The 20,000-nt window shown below is 49.3% G+C and overlaps 1 protein-coding gene across 1 annotated transcript in view; it reads left to right on the top strand.

Moving 5' to 3' along the window:
* The window catches only part of LOC125955268 (uncharacterized), a 38,539-nt gene that overhangs the window by 16,708 nt on the left and 1,831 nt on the right, over positions 1 to 20,000 (top strand). The window contains exons 7-14 of the mRNA XM_049686341.1: positions 14,099 to 14,290; positions 14,364 to 14,513; positions 14,589 to 14,824; positions 14,903 to 15,307; positions 15,381 to 15,795; positions 15,880 to 16,270; positions 16,359 to 16,572; positions 16,683 to 20,000. The exon at positions 16,683 to 20,000 is cut by the window's right edge and continues 1,831 nt beyond it. Coding sequence (XP_049542298.1) covers positions 14,099 to 14,290; positions 14,364 to 14,513; positions 14,589 to 14,824; positions 14,903 to 15,307; positions 15,381 to 15,795; positions 15,880 to 16,270; positions 16,359 to 16,572; positions 16,683 to 16,788 — 2,109 coding nt within the window. The 3' untranslated portion in view covers positions 16,789 to 20,000. The remainder of the gene's footprint in view (positions 1 to 14,098; positions 14,291 to 14,363; positions 14,514 to 14,588; positions 14,825 to 14,902; positions 15,308 to 15,380; positions 15,796 to 15,879; positions 16,271 to 16,358; positions 16,573 to 16,682) is intronic.

Raw genomic sequence — 20,000 nt, forward strand, 5'->3', positions numbered from 1 at the left:
TTAAAATAAATTAATACGCGTTTTGTGTTAATTTATGAATTCAATTCAGAATTCGATACTCGCAACAAGTTCACAATTCAGCACAAAAGAGTATAAATGAAGTATCAAAAAACGAAATAAAATATACAAACAATTAAATAAGGTAATATTCCACTTATTGAGAACCTCTAAACGCATGACTGTGCTATCTTCCTCGTGTTCACTGCCTACCCTTTGTACCGAAATCGACCGACACTTTAAAAAGAATCAAGTCCGAGAGGGAAATTATTGTAATCCCTACGCTACACTTCATTTCGTTCGATGTTCCAAAAGCACCGGAGCTCCGGTAAACCGGCTTTTTGTCTTTCCGAACTCCAGACCAACTTGGAGCAACTTTGATTGGAATACAATTCACTTTTTCCCTCCGACTGACTCCCGTGCCATGAGGTGGCCATTTACCGGGGCTACAGCAACAGCGCCAACGTCACCATCAACACAAAATGTCTATTTATTTGAAAACTTTTTGCTAGCTACTGACCAGGGGGTCCCCGGTGTAGCCGGTAATGGTGGCCGCTTCCCTGCATTTATTTTTGTCCGACCACCACCACCACCACCACCACCAGGTCTCAGGCGTTGGTATCAGGTTTTGCAAGGTAATTAAGCGGATTTTCGTCATCCGGTTTCATGCCAACGAATCTCCCCCGTCAGCCAGCAGGAGTCCACTTTCAGAGCAAGCATTGTAATTGGACTCGCCGCGAGTTTTTCTATGTGTGTGTGTGTGTGTGTGTAACGTGGTCCAACGTTCCCGGTTTTTCACATTTACCAAATGGTGCTGCACAAAGTTTTGAAAAGTCGGAAAGTCGATATCCCTGTCCCGTGTTGTTCCGGGAGTTGTGCGAGTTGTCCCGTTTTTCGCGTGGGCGCAAACTACAGCACTGTGCTCAGTAATTGTACGTTACGGCCAACGAGCCTGGCCGGTCAGGTCAGGTCACCGGTCACCTTTCAGGCCAGACCTTTAGAAGAAGCAGAAGCGGCGTCTCCAATTTCGATCCAACCCCAAACAGACCCCCGGAGCGAATGCAACAGCAGCAGTGAAGCAGTTGAACAGTGAAGTGGGAAGCATATTAGCGAGCGACATGCTCGGGCATTTGTAAAACTTCGGAAGTCATTAAAATTACGAAAAGTGCAGGAACGAGGAAACAGGAAGCGACAGATAAGGACAGGGAGAAGTGTGACAGAGAGAAAGAGATAGAAACGAACACTGATTGCCCCAAAAGGAGCTCATTAATCAAATGGCCGTTCCCCGTTCGTCCGTCAGCTCATTTCCTTTGGGCAACCTAATAATGTGCAATTTAAAGGAAAGGTTAAACCAAATGAAATACTTCGCCCAACTGGCATGTTTGGTCCACTGGTAAGGCACACTAGAAACGAGGATAATAAGTGAAGTAGCTTATATACACTACCACCATGCCGGTCGATATTGTTTGATCAAGAGGAGGCCAAACCTTGGCCAATCTTCTCGGCCCCTCCGTTAAACTACTTCCGCTGCACTCGCTCGATAGGCTCTTCGACCTTCGAAAGCCACGCGATGAGCGAAAGTACGAACTAGGGAGATAGTCCGAAAAAGGGGAAGTATTTCGTAGTAGGATTTTGCGCCACAGAAAACGGCCACGTCGACTGAATCTGTGTTCGCTCGTTCAGCACATCAGCAGCAACAGCAGCAGCAGCATCAGAATGGAACGGGAAAAGCCGAACGTTAAATGAAGTTTTAGTTCCGAGAAAACGGACACCGGATACCGGATTGTGCTGAATAAGGTGCCGGTATCCTCGTCGTCCTCGGATTCGAAGCCCTTGCGTTTTGAGTACGGTCCGGAAGGGATCCGGGATTGAGAATGAGAATAGAGAAGGAGGTACTGCGATGATGGTGCTATCGGCTCGGTAAATTAATAGAACCTGGACAAGGGTACCATGTTGATAGTATTTTCGCCCAGCTTTTTTGGAGCCAGCATGTATTTCCATTTTTTCGCTCCTACCCACCATCAGCTGCATGACAAAGGGGCAATTAGCTCGAGATTCGGTAAATTTTCCTATAAATATAGATTGGCTTAGTAGTAGGCCCTTTTGAAGGCTCGCTCCGCATTCTGAGGGATTCTTAAACCTCATTAAAGTGTGCCAATATGGGAGAAGCATCATTCCAGCTTCCAGGTAATGGAGGTCGCTGGGGGAGGGGCAATAAATTTAATTGCATTCCAATTGCAGCCACCCCAGCCCGTAAATGGGTCGAATGCTGTAATAGGCAATATCGGCTTATTTCGGTCAGCTTCATTAATCCTGCACGTAAAATAGCGGATGCAAAAAGAGAAGACTGCTCCAGGAGGAGAAGAGAAACGACGACGAGGCGATCAATTAAAGGTGGAATATTGAAGTGGCCGCTCGATGCTCGATGGCGCAATCGAATGTATCAAAGCAAAAGAACCCCAGCGCATTCATCTCGCCATTTTTCACGAGGATCAAGTTTTGATTGCCGCTTCTCAACTCAACACCAGTCCAGGATTGTTACATACTTTCGCTTCCCCATTTACTAACTTGAGTATTGAACGGCGCCTTCTGTATGCTGTGTTCGAACTTTTCCCATAGTTTTCTCGCCTCTTTTTTTCCCAAACCCCCATCGGCCACTGTTACCACCATCTATAGTGCCTAACGGTGGAACATTGGAGAGCGCGAGGCATTGGAGGCCAACGCCGGACGAAGCATTGCATTCCGGCCCCTCGGTGTCCGGTTAAACGCTTTTCAAAAACTCTGACATGCACACGAGCGCCTGGCGCACAAAAGTCTGAAGTGTTAGCGGCCTTTGTCAGGCGTCTGTCAGCAAAGTTTGCATCATCCCCCTGCGCGTCCCTAACCCGAGTCTGCGAGCTGGCCAACATGCCGCACGATGGCACGCAACGGCCATCGCCGTTCGCCGGACGGTTTTATACGCAGCCGGGCGCAGTGTAGCGCATTGCGCGAGATCGATGCGCGCCCCTGCCTCTCGGTAGGTCTGGCAGATTTCCATCAGATGCCTTCACCTAATTTACCTACACTGGAGCGGCCCAGTTCCACGCCGTTGATCCATACATGCCAGGGCGCGTACGCGTTGGCAGTCGGTCGGTTGGTACCGCACCGACCTGGAATCTGGGTCAGAATGGACGGAGCGAAGTCGATGCCACAATCGATTTGACCGGCAGAAAGCCACCGCACCGACAGCGAACAGCAAAAAAATATGGCGAAACAAACGAACGAACGAACGATCAACAGCACGCCACTTGGCACGCCCAACTGGTCTGGTCCAAAGTTTTACCAAACCAGAGTTTAGTCCAAGGTCTCCAAACAAACAACAGCAGCAGCAGCAGCAGCAGCAGCCGCCGAAACAAACAATGGTCTGCAAACTGTCAAGAGCAAGCATTCGGGGAGCCCAAGCCCAAGTTTCCCCAGGGGTCCACAACAGAACATGCTTTTAATTGCAAATGACCCTCACACTGTTGCAGTCACGCTACGTGTCTTCGTGCCGTGGCTAGACACCTGGAAACAGCGTGTTCTACACCGTACACGACAATCGGGGGTAACTTTATCAAATATTCAAACTCAAAGCAGAGAGCCAAGAAGTGCGCTCTGTGCTAACCTTGCCCAAATCCTGCCACCTGAAACACGCTGGTCAGGATGTAGCGATATCACTTCACCTCCCCCTGCCTGCCGGCCTGTTCCACCGGTTGCTGGCTTGTAAAATTGAGGGAAAACTTCGATTCGATCGGGGACAACAATCCATAAATTATCTCATTCACCAATTGTTGAGCAATCGACGAAGCGACGTAATCGAAGCCTCGTCCAGTTCAGTCAACCAGTTGAATGTGTAGCTTCTCGGTAGCACTGCAACAGCTCGTTAGAGGCGCCGCGGCCTGGCACTAACCACATAAATATATATGTTTATGCAGATATGCATTCTAGAACCTTCTAGTACCTTGCCTTCGGTACTGCTGCTGCTGCTGCTGCTACCGCTATTGCTAATGCTGCTGTTGCTAGTGACATGAATTTATTATCGTACGCTCGCTACAGAGTGCTGCACAGGAATTCCTGTTGAAGAAGAATATCCTACTAGCGACTAGCTAGCTCACCTTCCCCCCCAGGCTATGTTGTAACTTTGCGGGGATACGACGAAGATGGTTATGCATTTCACTCAAGAGACGAGCGGAAATGGGGGGCTGCCGGATTGAGAGATTATGATGTATACGATGAATATTTAATGCTCCACCGAGAGCCCAACACATATATGGGCATGAGCATACCTATGCAAACCGGGCGCGATTGAGTATGGGTGCACCATAAATGGAAGAAGAGGGTCGATGCATTTCCGTTCGAATCAACTCTGATGCACGGCGTTGTGATCACTGCTGAAGCAAACCCCATTAGCTGGTAAACGATGGTAACACTGCTTGCGCTCCCTTGGGTTACTATCGGACCATGGTGGATGTGCCTGCCTGCCACAGGGTACAAAGTATTCCTTCTGGCCAGGATTCCTTTCCCTAGATTTCCCTTCGGTATTCGGTTGAAGGATGTGGAAATAGTCTTCGATCCGAGGCAGGAGCGCTGTATTGTTTGATTTTATTAGCTTTTCTTTCGGGAAACTCCTATAAAAAAAACTCCCCGGGCACAACAATCGGAAACGGCTGTGGGTATTGGAAAGCTAGTGAGATGGCGATCGATCGATCGAACGAGCTTCCCTTTTTATCGATTCGGTGATTCGTACTTTTATGACATTATTTTTAGTACTTTCACCGCATTCGCGGAGCTATTCCCGGGGGGAGGCGAACGGTCATCAGTGTGCTTTTTGGAAAAGAGCAACTTGTATGGAATGAAAACTTGCAGTGGACCATCATAAACCATTGTGCCATTGCTTTTCAACAAAATGGTCACCAGTATTTTATGCGTATTCGCATTAGCTTGCAGGAAACGTTGCCAGTTCGACCAACTTGAAAAGATTTCCAGTTTTACGCCCCCGGACGAATGCTGGCAATGGGTTAGTGGAACTGGTGAAGTCTTTGTTCCCCGCTTTAGGGTCTCGAGGATAATTCGGCACTTCCTTAAAAACAAATAAACTCCCGGGAACACTTGCACAACGAAACATCTAGATCTATCTTACGGGTATTAGATGGATGTGGAGTGTGGAATTTGATTTGGCTGGCACTTACACAGACACAACAACAACACAACATCAACCACAATACCACCGTAACGCTTCACAACACAACAACAGAACAACCTTTGAGCAATCATCCTACAGGCTGGAAATCATTCTGTCATGTGCGCTGAGTGGCATTAGCTTAGTTTTGAGGCATCATTTCCTCACAAAACCGAAAACTTTATCCAAATCTATCGCAATCGTTAGCTGAAATTGGCAGTAGCTTCTTCCTCTTCTTTCTTAATAGTAAACTGTTATGCGAGTATGCATTATCCATCAGCAAACATGAACCATTTCACGTCTTGCTACGTTAGCTAAATCGTTTTGTAAAGAGAGCAGGCATTGCGACATTACTTCAGCTGCAGCATCCCGTAGTACGACCGCTCTCTTACGGCCTCTTAGCAGCAGCAGCAACATCACCAGCATAAGCATGAGTGGAATGATAGGTTCCCTCTGCTTCCTTGCGATCGTTCAAGGGCAACCGCAAAAGTGTACACTAACTAACGAGTGTCCACTGTCCGCCGTTAGATCTACGCTACGTTCCGTTATTGCGTTGTTTTCCGGTTTGGTTTGCCAATTTTTCGTTTTGTTTACTTTTCTTTTCTCTTTTTTCTCTCTCTCTCTCTCCTCTCTATCTGCGTTCCCTAATGAAAACTAAAACCCCGAAAAACCATACTCATCAACCCCGCAATTGCGCTATGCAATGCCGCGCCTATGCTGTGCTTGTGAATTCCAAACGCCACAGGACAGCACGAATCCCAAGTGGAAATCAACGGTAAAGTGTTGTCTATTCCAAACCCACACCTAAGATCGCCTCACCCTCGCTCTCGCTCGCTCGTTTGCTGTTTTTTCTTTTTTGTTCTTTTCTTCTTCCTCTACATTCTCGCCCTATTGCCTTATTGCCTGCCCTTTTCCATTATGGGCTAGATCCTACTACCAGCATCCAAACAAACATACGCACTTGAGCGCAAACGCACAATGGCTGCCATTAACGCTCATCGTTCCCAGCATAAGTCAATTCCGTGGTTCGTATTCCGTTTCTACCACCAACTCCAAGCGATGATTCGAGTAGCTGCACCTCCAAGCAAGCACCAGCATCCCAGTGGTCCAAGTCAATCAGTCAGCCAGCCAGCCAGCCAGCCAGCCAGCCAGCTAACCAACCAGTCACTCAGTCCGACAGTCAGCCAATGCGAAGCGAATGCTAAATTGGTGCTCGAACAAATTCAATTGCCGCTCGACCGAGCGCTCGATTGGTGCTCGGAAGGATTCACACTTCGATTCGTGAAGTGATCCGTTTCCACTTTCAGTTCGCTTCTCACTCACTTACTCGCGCTTCCTCATCGTCATCGTCGCCGCCGTCATCGAAATCAGTGTTCCATTGTTTCACCACCCGACATTGACACATATTTGCGATTGGCGAGATGCCGATTCAATGGCGTCGCCATTGGCGCTTTCACTAATCGACCAGCATACAGTATCGACCGCTATAGCGTTACCCTATAAAAGGCAAGGCTTCAGCATTCAGCTTTGCTCATTTGAATACACTTGCTCAATACAGGAGCGGCCACAAGACACAGAACACCCCTGGAGGGAACACCACACATCGATGGTGCTCCAAAAATGGCTCCAAAATACCTCCAAAAAGCTTCCATTAGCTGTTACAAGTCGCGTCGCGTCTTGACTGATTGCCTGCACGCGCTACGCGCCGTTCGCACATGCAAGTCACTGCCAGAAGCGCTTGTACTCGTATGTTCCCCATGCACACCTACACGATTTACGGTGTACGGTCTTTGGCACCAATTTTCCAGCCAGTGGGCGCCGAAGATTCAGCCCCCTCCGCGAAACCCTGACCCTCTAAATCGTGCGAGGTGATTATGAAAATTAAAAAATTACCTTTCAACTTCCTTCCTGACGGTGGTGTTGCTGGTACCATCAAGAAGCTAATTTCGTTCACTAAAGCCACCACGATTTGTGCCAGTGGCTGGTGCGCGAGATGAAACGAAGCAACTTGCCTTCGCTTCGCTTTGTTCTCTTTCAACGCAGCCCCCTCCCCCAGCGGTAAAGCAGCTTTTTAATGGGGAATGGGAAGAAGCATACATCAAACTACGGCTTCGGCAACAGGGCGACGCGACGCGTGGCTCTTGTAAACGTCAAACGAAAACCGCCCGCCCACTCGCACCGTGTGTCTTGTCGGCGCTTGTATTGCTTTTCGTCCGTGTGTTTTCCTCATCTATTTTCACCGCTTTTCTTGCCGCGCCGACTTGGTGTGGTGGTGATGCACTGCATGGGCTCTCGAGAGCTCTCAGACAGCCGGGACGAGCGTCGAGCCGGACTAATCTTCCGCGATAACACAGGCACGCGATGTGTACGTGTGTGCAACGCAACCATCATCATCATCATCACCAGCAGCAGTAGCAGAAACACCCAGCGCACAGGCTAGACCACTAGTCAGGTCGTCAGGCTTTAGCTCCTGTCATGCTCGATTTCTCAATAGACCGTTAATGGAGGCGCCAGGTGCCCCACGAAGCTCACGGGGTTTTTTTTTGCCTTCACTTTCCATGATGCGGCTGTGAAGCAGAATCGTCTTCTGCAGCAGCAGCAGCAGCAGCAGCAGTACCAGCACCACCATATACCACACCAATGGTGCGGCCCTTCATCAACCGTGCCTTTCATTTGCATTCTCTTATCTTTCAATGTGCGCGACGGCACTAGCCGGATCGTAAGTAGCAGTACGGGCAACAATGTCACAGACAGAGCTTGTACTCTCTTATCACCGTAGTGGCGACGATAAGAGTGGCCTGTGAGTGGTTCGTGCACGCAATCGTTTCCCCCACCGGGTGTCTGGTCGCGTTCTTCTTAAAGCATCTTTAAGGTGCAACAGCCCCCGGTAAATTCAACGCCACGAAACGTACCTCAACGGCAATATTTACAAGATACAGCATCGTGGATCGATTCATCTTCCTTAATGTGTAGCGGGCAAGATAACCGGACCGACGGCCCCTTTGCTCCTTTGGAATGCTAGCCCCGTACACACAAACGCACTCAATGACGGAAGCAATCAAATTAATTGCGAGCGAATTGAGCTGTAAACCGTTTCGAGGTACGGTCGGCGGCAAAACCCGATTCCCAACCGATCCGGGATCCGGGTAATGTCCGGGCGCGCTACTCTGCCGGAGATAATATTTCATTCTGCGTGCGAGATCGGCCCCGACCGCAATCGAAGCACCGAGGTCAATACATCCTCTCGAAGAGGTGGTCATTGGTAGCTTTGGCCCGCCACCCCCACCCGAGGTTTGGTCAGCGTTCCGCATGCTGAGGATATTTTGGATAAATATCTTGGAATCCTCGCAATCCAATCCCGTATTCCCGGGCCGCCACACCACACAGTTATCACTGTAACGGAGTGGTTGTGGTACGCTCCGGCACCAGGCCATTCCTTTCCTCTAACCTGCTCCAGTAAAAATACAACTCCCGCTTTTCCCACCCACCGTGAGCCATAACTCACGAAAGGCAATTCCAGCCGCGGCCTACTCCGACGGGATTGCCGGAATTGGTTGTTAAGGTGGAAGAAGAACCCCAACGACGGCTGCGGCTGCGACGATGACGACGACGATGGGGTAACCGGCGTAACATCAATCACTGCCAAATACCGCACTGCCACAAGGCGAAGGAGAAGGCCTATGGCAAACAAAGAAGCAGCACACGTTAGGAGCAGTTCCTTACTTAGCAGGTCTCAGAGAGTCTCAGCGGCCAACATTACTCTTTTTTTGATTACTAGACTCCTGACACCGCCATTTGCTGCCTCGTATTGGCTGATTAAAGTGGTGAGCATTCTTTGCGCGGCTGTTTATTATGTTGCTCCCCGTGAGCTTAACGGGGCTAACCATTTAGCACTCCACTCGTCGAGCCCTTGACTTAAGGCGCCGAAATTAAACGGAGCGTACGAGCACAAGGTGGCACATGTGGCTTTGGAGCGATATTAATGGAAGAGAATTTGATTTCGTACTTACTCATCACACTTTCTGCCATTTCCCTGTGACTTTTCTTCTTCTGCTGCGGCACTTTTGATAAATCCCAATCCTCAATATTGATTGCGTATTTCCCAAACTCTGTACTGTAATCGAATCTCTGCTGCTCTCACTTGCTGTGCACTTGGATCTGCGCAAAAAAATGTACTAAGCCTGCTAGGATAATCAGCAAAGGAGACTAGCACTGACACATGACAGCAGCGACGAGATGCGTTCCCGCTTCACTGAAAGCGCGCACGCGTCCCTTGTTGTCATTCGACCGAAAGCCGATTTTTAATTACAATTTGAATCCCTCCACAGTAATCCTCGCCCCTGTCTAGTACCGTCAATCAGGGGCTCTTCGCTCTGTAGATAGAAATGCGCTTTGCGGGCTGCCGCCGTATCCTTACCGCTAATCAGCAAATTTGGCTCCTTCCCCGGGATGCTCTATGTGTATGTGTGTGTGTGTGTGTGTGTGTGTGTGTGTATGTGTGCCTATTGTGGGTTGCTGTTTGCAAGGGCTTGCGCTTGCATACATACAGCCAAGCTGATGAACAAACTTGTCTGCCTCTTTCAGCCCAAAAGTAGCTTGTTTACTCTTCTGATTATATGCCTTGCCGTCCTTCCGCCTTCCGCTCGTCGTTATTCGCACTCCTACACCCCCCCCCCCCCAAGGGGGCGACATCGCAACGAACGCCCCATTCCGCACCCTCCATAACCTCAATCTTGCGCCCGAAGAGCTCGCGCGAGAAACGGAAAACCACGAGCGGGCTCCGTTATTTCGAATTTCGCTTTTCCCCCGGGATCGGATGCTGGTGCTGCTGGAAACGACTTGTTTGAGGACTCCCTCCTCCCCCCCCCCCCCCCCCCCCCCCCCGAACAACCCATTGCAGAAGCGGCGGAGGTAGAAGTAGAAGAAGAAGAAGAGGAAGAAGGTGGTGAAAAATGGTTCGTGTTTGTGTTGCGGCTTGCCGCCTTCCGGTTGCCGTTTTTATTCCAATTTCACATTGTTCCCCTTCGGTTCCACGGTCTCGGCGGCCTGGATCATCTTACGATGTTCGTGACACGTCGGTTTGGCCCAGATAATGAGCGCGAACGAACGGCTGGTTGTTGGGGAACGGTGATGATGGCGGTGGTTAATTTCATTGCCGGTGCCAAATTGCTGTTCCCGAAAATAAAAGAAACTGGTTTCCCCGGGGGGTGGGGAGGTTGGGATTCGGGCCCTTTGGATTAGGACTTTAAAAGTTTCCCAACAACAACCCCCGCACTGCGTGTGCGCCCTTATGAGTACGGTCTACTGGCAAGCGGCTAGGAATTTGGGGTAGTTCCCGAGATTTGGAAATCGGAACCTAGCAAAGGACGGGCTGTCCGGAGTCGCCGGAGGTTGGTCGGTGTGATATGGGATAATTTATGCGGCCCAGTGCCGGGAAATCCGGGATTCATCTGATGATCTGGGAACGCCTTTTTTGGGGGGTGGCACCAAATAAAACTTTCGCCGCTCAGTAACTGTTTAGGACGAAAGCCTGGGAAGTCTCTAATCTCGGGCCACCGATAAGAGAGTACCGATGACTGCTTCTAGAAGGGTTCTTATGCTTGAAGTGACTGACTTTTGGCCCATGACAAAGGAATTAGGATTAGTAGGAGGGTCCGATTTCAAAAGTTAGAAGAGTAGTTTTTAGCAACTTTAATCGCCCTATATAATCACTTTCTTGCTTTTTCAATATTCCCTGTACCTCGACACCCCATCCCTGGCCAAAACGAGACAAACAGAACCGGTCTGCCGACCGGATGCGGTCCACACGACACATCATGTCAGCCCAGCAGCCGCTACTGCTTGTTGAGTACCGCAACGAATGGAGCATAAATTAATGAGTCGTGAAACACGAACAGCCACCAGCCTGTGAACCACAGGGCAGGGTGACAAGACCTCATCCAGAGCCCTCCAATGCTCGTAGCAAATGAAACGGTTAGACGACTGCCGGCATCGCAGGCGCTCGCTAGGAACTATTCATTCTACGCGCCTACCACCGAACCACGAACCACGCGAGCTGGTGCCGCGTGGCGGAATGCTCATTAAAATTGTAGATTCCTCGCTCCGTGACCTCCGGTGCGAGACCAACGGTGGCGAGAGGGGGAGAAGTGTTCCAATTGAGGGCGAACAAGATGTAGCGAAGAGAACGCTCCGGCCCTCGTGATTTCAATTCATTTTGCGAAGAACTATCCGGCCGGGCGGACGGCCGAGGTCTGTTACTCGTGTTACGCAATCAGAGCGCCCTCTAACGCAACACAGACAAACGGACGGTTCGTTCGCGGTACAGGTCGTTAATAGTCGTCACCAGAGCTGGTGTTGTTGTCGTTGTTGTTGTTGCTGGGCTTCACTATCGGTATCTCATTACGAATGCCACCCCGCCAGCGCCATCATTTCGGGTAATGATTGCAAAAACATTGCCCACCCCACCGGACGTGGGTGATGTTTTATGGCCCAGCAAACAGGGACCACTGGGTTTTGTATCGTACCGATGTTTTTGCGCCACCAAACAACACATTCTAGTTCGGCCGAGGGATGCTGGTTGGAAATCAATATTTGCGTCGGTCGCAACCGACCGAGGCGCATAAATCATAAAAAGTCATCAAGGCGCAGACCACGCACCGGCAATCGACTTGCTTTTTTGGTTTCATATTTCCCTTCACGGAACGCGCTCCACGGAAGTCCGGAGTCCCTCTCCAAGACACTCCAGACTCTCGACGCAACACCCCGCGCTCGCGCGCGCGTTTCTCTTAGTAATCGAGTTACCTCCGACATCATCTTCAAGCGCTAGGCCCTCACTAGGCACACACACACACACGCGCGCGCGCACATCACGCACATCATCATGCACACTTCACACGCGTATCCTTCACAACGCCGTAGCGCACTTGGGATGTGTGAGGTGTGGGTTCATTGTAAAACCGGCAGCCAAACCATCGTAGCATGCTATGGGTGGTTGAAAATCGATAAAAACATTTCATCTCGCCTATCTTATCAATGGTGCAGGAAAAGTCGGACAGCAAGGGATAGATGGTAAAAAGGGGGGAACCTTCTGGCTCAGGGTCCTTCGCAGCACTACCCCGGCAGCAGGTTCGCCAGCTTGGAGTAGTGCGGCGCCGTCAAAACTGTCGTAAAAATGCCAGCACGATTTGTGATACGTTGCACGATGCCGGTGCCGGTGCCTGCTGCCATCGTAAGCACTTTTTATTAGTTATTATCGGGATTCATTATCGCCCGAGGAGAACCAAGACCGATGCGATGCGAAGGCGACGGCGACGAGTGACGGTGAAGGCTGTCGTAAATAATGGTCAATAATTCTGCTGCGATGGTGGTGTCCTGCAAAGCCAGGAATAGGATTTATGGCAACGCCTGCGACACCGACCAACCGAGTGCGGCCATCGGCTAGGAAAATGTCCTTCTGGGAAGTTCACCTACTGTTCGCTGTCGCATTGATCCCCCCACTCCAAACCGACCTGGACCACACAAGTTGCTGGAAGTTGCAGAATCCTGAATGTTGAAGTAGGTCGACTTTGATGTCCCAGAGGAATATGCGTGTGTGTGTATGAGCACAGTCAGCCGGTAAGAAGCGAACTGACCGATTGCTACTACGCCTACTTCAACCCAATTCTGGAATGCGATGCCGTTCGATAATCATCGAGTCTGTGGCTTTGGCCATTAGTCTCGTCTTTGTTCGATGCCCTGTGTACTTCAACTAATGAGTTTACAACGTGTACTACACGGCCAGTGTACTAACAAGGCAGGAATGTTGTGGTCCATGCTCCGTCTCGGACGCTCTGGTTGTACGAGGAATGTTTTAATGAAATCAACCACCAGCCAAGTGCGTAACTGCTGCTTCTCATACCCCATCGTCCGGACCGTCGTTGGCAGATGGATGACGAGCCCGAAGGTTTCCCGTGCTCCCATGCAACCAATCCAATTCCAACCAAGAGCCTCCAACCCTCCCCCCAAAAAAGCCCCCTATGCATGTGGTTTCTGTCGTTTCTGTTCGTTTCCGTTACACTCACTTTAGGTTCACTCTGTTTTCTCCGGATTTTTGCCTCGTTAGCATTCGTTTTTGATCATTTGGTAAGCCACCACCAGCTCAAAGTTCACGCAAGACGGGATCAAAGTCGTCCAATCTGGCCCCCTAATAATTGGTTGAATCTTAACGATATTGGCCCAAAGCCCTGTGCGTGAGTGAGCGAAATGCTGCTCCCAGCAGGAGGAGTCGCTACGGGGGTCCCAAATCCAATCAATTTTCCACAAAACAAAAACATGCCAAGAAATGCCGAACTTTGTGTCTGCTGCACTCAGTAGAAGCTAGCCGTGAATCACTCACCGTAGTGCCCGTTTACTAAATAAGCTCTATAGATGCTAGAAGCAACAGCCACGACACACAGACACCACTAGCCACTTCTTCACTCCCTGCTTGCCAACTATAGAGTCTGCCATATCTGCATTGAAAGCACAAAATCCCTAATTAGACCTATAGACCACTATAGACCATCACTATGCTGCAGTTGTCTGCCTGATCGCAATACTAGAGGGCGCTCCCTAGTTGTTAGTAGTCATTCATTTCCCAGTCTTCTACGGCTAGACTAATTCATTCTTCAAACGGTGCTCTCTCTGTCTCTCTCTCTCTCTCTCTCTCTCTCTCTCTCTCTTTCTCTCTTGATCTATCTCTCTCTCTCTCTATTTCGCTCCCGAGAGCACTTGCATCACTACCTCTCTTTGTCGCTCTATCTCTCTCTATACCTCTGTGCAACTTTACTATTTCTGACGTAACTACGCGGTTGCACGTCCTAACGCCGGACATTTGATACTGACCTTACTGACACCGATCCACCTGGAATGCGTCCCCTTCCACAGGACTATATTACCGTGTACGATGGGTATACGACGCGCGATCCAATCATCTTGAAGATCTGTGGTGGCGGACAGGCCATCCCGCAAGCCATCTCCAGTGGACCTGAGCTACTGGTCGAGTTCACGACCTCACCGTACGGTACCTTCAACACGCCGCAAACGAGCGGCCATTCGTTACATGGATTTCAGCTGGAGGTAAAGCGCACGAAGTCATTGGGCCATTAGCTGTTGGTCACTCTGCATATTCTGTTTCTCCTCCTGTTGTTAGGTTTCAGTTCGCTTCGTCGATGTCCAGACACCGACGTACACCAAAAGCAAGCGGATCTGTGAGTTCTGGTTGCGCGGTACCGGCCATGGAGTACTGCAGAATCCGCTCCACTCGCTAGCACCTAACACTACCTGCCTGTACCATCTGCAGGTACGTAGAGAAGCGACTTGGCAGTCAAGGCAAGAGTAATTATCACTCTGCCACACTTTCTCTCACTTCAAACAGGGCACTGAAGCACGGGCACTCGATGCCATCAACATTCCCCGGCGTTCCGGAGCCCTATCGACGTCGCCAACACGCTTCAAGGTGTGGCTCTCGGTGATGAAGTTCGAGCTAGCGCCCGAGTTCGGGGCAACCGAGGAACAGTTGCTCCAGTACCAGACGAAGGAGGACTGCAGCGGTATGCTACGCATCTGGGATGGTCCGCTACGGGAAGTGCCGGTCTGTAAGGATATCGACTGGTGAGTACCTTCCCAAGTAAAAGAAACATTTGCCTCGCAACTGTCTAGCGATTTACTCGTCTGCTTGTTTACCCCTAGCATGACCACCGATAAGGATGGTACACAACGCAGCAGCATCCGGTTCGGGGCAAACACGACCAACATCATCGCACGGTATTGCCGCGGCTCGGTACCGCGTTCCTGCGATCACGGTATCCTCAACGTAAGCAGCTCCCGACCGTGCACCCTCTCCGAGAGCTTCATATCCAGCAGTGACTTCGTGACGCTCGAACTGAAGACATCGGACTCGACCGTTCTGCGGCCTCTGCAGTTCGCGTTGCGGTACGAATTCGTCGATCTGCTCCAGGACGGGACGGCCATTGCTGGCGAGAGTGAGTGTAGCCGCCGGTTCGCCAGTAGCCAGATGGAACGGAAAGGACCACATCCGGTGCGGAGCGTACGGAATATATTCCTGTTCGGACGCGGTGGTGCCCGGCATTTGCAGTAAGTTAAACGAAGGAGACCAACCATAATCTCAAGCTGTTAACGCCTCTGCCTTCGGTCTTTCTTTCCACAGCTGCGTCTATCGGTTCGAGGCACAACGTGGTGAACGAGTGCGTATCGAGATCACGCGCGCAATGACCGGTAACCGGACGTGCGATTCACGCGTTGATCCGGATACGGGACGATCGTACTGCTTCGGTGACAGTACGGCCCGGGTCGAGATTTTCGAGCGTCCGTGGCACGAATCGATCCTGTTCCCGCGTGGTTGCATCTGCAACTCGACCAACAACTCCTTCCTACCGATCGTGTTCACCTCGACCGGGCGCGAAGTCGAGATACATTTCCGTGCGGCCAACATGACGAACGCCGACGATCCGGATACGCTCAGCTTCGAGGCGTCGTACGAGTTCGTCAAGGGTCCCATGATGTGTAAGGATGTGAGACGCAAGAATGCCATCACCGGGGTGGTGAATCTGTCCTCGGGCGAAGTAAGCATTACCCCACTAGTGTGTCCACTAAAACGGCATTCAACGATGTTCATCTATTACAATCGTTTTCTTCTTTTCGTGCAGATCGAATGCCGTAATCGACCGTGGTTGATCGAACCATCGTACGATCGGTATCTGTACATTCGTCTCAAGGCCATGTTCCTGCGTCGGTTCAACCCGGCCATACCGCTACCGTACAATGCGAGCTTCAGCGTCGTTACGCCGATACGCTGCCACACCAAGTCGCGGGTTATCATCACGAACGGTGAGGGCATCTCGGTTACCGCTTGTCCACTGCCCGAGGACACCAACCATCGGCACGTGGTGGAAGTGTTCAGTGCTGGCTGGACCCGAAAGCATCCGTTCTTCGGCACCGAGGCGTCCCGTGTCGTCTCGATCGAGTTTCTCAATCCAGAGGATGGCTCGTACGCGTTCAGCTGGCTCGAGCTGACCAAACGCTCGACGGCAAGCTACGGTAAGTGGTTTCTCCCTGGTTGTGGATGTGGCTTGATCTACGGTAGGGAAAGTCAACGATCAGTTGCCTCAATGCTCTGTTCTTTCAGCTCTGGTACAAGAGGAATGTCCATACCTGTGCCCGGATCTGAATGCCTGCGTCAATGCGTCGATCTGGTGTGATGGCATTGAGCAGTGTCCCTCCGGTGAGGATGAAGCGTTCACTCATTGCTCCGCACTGTTGCGACTACCGGCCGAAGTGCTCGCTGGTTTGAGTGTCCTATTGCTCGTCCTGTGCTGTGGCTTCTTTGGCTATCTCTATAGGTAAGTGTCTCTAAAGCCAAGGCGGCAGCTGCAGCAGCAGCAGCAGCAGCAACACAATCCAAACCGGATCACACTCACAGACCAGACATTTTGATGATGATTTTTTGCAGAAAAATCCGCCGCAACTGTCGCCGCACCAGCGTCCTGCAAACGCGCCTCAAATCGCTCAGCTCGATGGATACGGCCGTGTTCGAGGACAAGGAGGTGATTTGCTGACAAAACGACAATTCTGTACGGTACGTCGAGATCGACCGGGTCACCACGGTCTGACGTGACCCCCGAACGAGCCCAATACGCCGGCCACCGTTCGCGCCGTACAGAATTGTCTTCCGGAACCCTTCCTCCCTTCGACGCCCCGCAACCATGACCTCTCTCTCCTTCGCGAATTGCCAAACAGTGAGCGCGGCGGCGGAATGGGGAGCACGCGCGCAGCAACCAGATGGACTGAACCAGATGTATCTGCACAGCCTGGTCGAGTTTGCTACTTCGTTTACTCTTTCGTTTTCTTTTGCTCGGCGCCAGGAAATGCGCTCTCTACGGCCGGCCGAGAGCTTTTGGCCGTCTTGGGCTACCACTTTTGACCATCGGTCGAGGGATGCGCCCAAGTGTTGGCCTCAGCTCTAAGGTCGATTAGGAGTTCGAGCTGAACAAACCCGAAAAAAAACTATTTAAGTAAAATTACTAGTAAAACAAGGACTAGCTGGTGGTGACCACTACTCATTATACCTACCAAGAAGAGCAGAGATACAGAGGGAGAGAGAAAGAGAAAGAGAAAGAGAGAGAGAGAGAAAACGCTGAAGGAGTAGACGAAAGTAACAGCCAGCAACTATGCATTCTACTATTTTACTAGATTACCAAGTATATATGGTAGAAACCTGACGGCACAAGTCACGGAGAGATTGAAGAGGCTGAACGGCGCCGTCGTTCGTTGTTGTTGAATGTTTGAAAACGCAGCAGGAAAAGCACACGACAAAAGGCAGGAAAAGTACTTTAATGCCTGAGACGTGTAAGTACTACTATTACTACTATTAATACTACTACTGCTACTACTACTATGTACTACGTTTTAGTATTACTTATAGTAAAACATAGAACGCAACAGAGAAAAGATGAGAATACTGGGCTTAATCGGTCCGACAGAAGCACTCACGCACTGGAAGCAAGAGCAAAGACGAGGTAAGGGCAAGAGGTTTACAAATGAGACACAAATCAAAATGCCGTTGGTCAAAGTTATTTCTCGAAGTAAAACTCCCCCGGGGGGACTCACTCGACGTTCAATCTCTAGAAGAAACCATTTTTACTGTCCCAGCATTAGGTTCTAATTAGCCAAAGGAACAAAGGAAGCTCCTAACCAGGTGTAGCGAAATTCTATTCTCCGAATTCTCTCCTTCTCTTCCTCTCTTTATCTCTCCATTTCTATCTCTCTATCTTTCTCTTTCTTCCTTCCGCTCTCTATCTCTCCTTCTATCTGTCCTTTCGTATAGACCCTCAAATGTAGAGCTTTTTAATGCTAATATTATCTCTAGAAAAATGGGTGGATGGAATCTCCAATTATGTGGAGCTGAAAAATCAGAGAGAAAAATATATTGCAATTTCTAGGTGAATGCCGTGTTGGTAAAGCTTGATTCGCTCAAGGCAGCAGAGAAATGTATTAGTGAAACGAATGGAGTCTCCCTGCAGCGAGGATTTAATAGAAAGAATCTGGTGATGACGAAATGGTTGAATTTAGAAAACATTTAACGTAAAGAGAATGTAAAAGAAGGATAATGCATAGCTAATAGGTACTTTCATAACACGTTCATAATTGATAACTAATTAACTCGAGTTATAAAAACAAAAAGGGCAACACAAGCAAGACAAAAAAAAAAGAATTGTACATCGGAACGATCGTTCCATGAAACGTTCAAACTAGACAGAAAGCAACACAGGATAATGAAATCGATTAAATCAAAAGGAAAACTAAACACATTTAAACGAGCAGATTGGGGGCGGATGTTTTAAAATTGAAATCTAAAACTAAATTAATAGGTATAAACGTATATATATGAACTACATATATATATATGATACAATTAGTAGAATGCTGGATGGGATCGTTTCTGTAACATCCAAAAAACTCCCGCCCCGGCAGGACACCCGTTCTCGTTACGAAAGATTCCCGTGGGAAAGTTGAAAACCGTAGACTAAATGATAGCAACAAAACATAGGAAAAAAGGAGAATCTTTATGCAAGAAGGGACAAGTATCTTCCAACATGTTTCACAATGATTAGGTCTATGGAGAAGTGAAGTTTTATGTTGTTCCGAAACTAAATTTAACAACAACAAAACCAAACAACACAATTGTTAGTCTCGAGAAACGTGTCAAACGAAGTGGTTCGAGCCGAGTTAAGCCATACGTTGATCTGCAATGGCACACGCTCGCATGGAAGTAGAAGCTAGTACCCTTTCTCTGCCGAACGTTTTCTCTGAACGGACCAAAAACCAATGATGATATTTGATGATAGTAAACCTACTCATGGTATGTATGTGTATGTGTGTGATCGTGTCTCGTTCTACGGAACCGTGCACTAGCAACGCGGCCAGCTGGTGAGGCTGTAAATAGTGGAATGTGCTATTGTAACGCGAATGCATGAACACCGAAATGATGTTAAAACGACACTTGAATAAGGAGGACGTTCAACGGCAAGGATAAAGAAAGACAGTCACAATGTAGGTGTGCATATATGCAGTGAATGAGTTGCTGCAAGAAGAAAGAACTCCAGTATATTATTGAGTTTAAGTTAACGCAATCGTACGTAAACGGATCTCCTAGTTAAACCTGTATAAGTTGTGATGAATCGGTTATGCGTATGGGAAAATTCGTAAAACAAAAACTGCCATTTTGGAAATGTTCAAGTTGGGCGCAAGCGATGAACTTTCTCCTTTTGAATTGAATTATACGAACCTATGATACGGCTGGTCGAAATTCAGCAAATTAACATGATCAAACTGCCAACACGTTGCCATCAGGCAAACACAAACTGTCGCGTGTGAGCCAACGTAATCAAAAGTTAGACGCAAGATTCCGTTCGTAATTCTCTGCACGGACGCGCTGCATCGAACGATCAGTAGCACGAGACGGGCAGGTGAATCTGAATCTATCTTAAGTGATCTTTTCTCTTTCGGAATAAAAAGAAAAGGAAGAAGAAAAAACAACGATCCCATTAACACAACCACTGACTGCCAAAAAAGCAAACAACAACGCGCACTAATATTCGATCGAGGGAGGCCGATAGTTTCCTAGCATCAATTGAACCTTTATTTCAAAAGGACGTTTCTTGTGACAAGTTCAGACCAGAGAACAGAGTGGATTACAGATACTGACAAAAATGGTTAATCGATTAATGAGAAAAGCGAGAGAGCGTGTATATCTGCAGGAAGGTTATTT

This window comes from Anopheles darlingi, chromosome 3, assembly GCF_943734745.1.
Source record: "Anopheles darlingi chromosome 3, idAnoDarlMG_H_01, whole genome shotgun sequence".
NCBI lineage: Eukaryota > Metazoa > Arthropoda > Insecta > Diptera > Culicidae > Anopheles > Anopheles darlingi.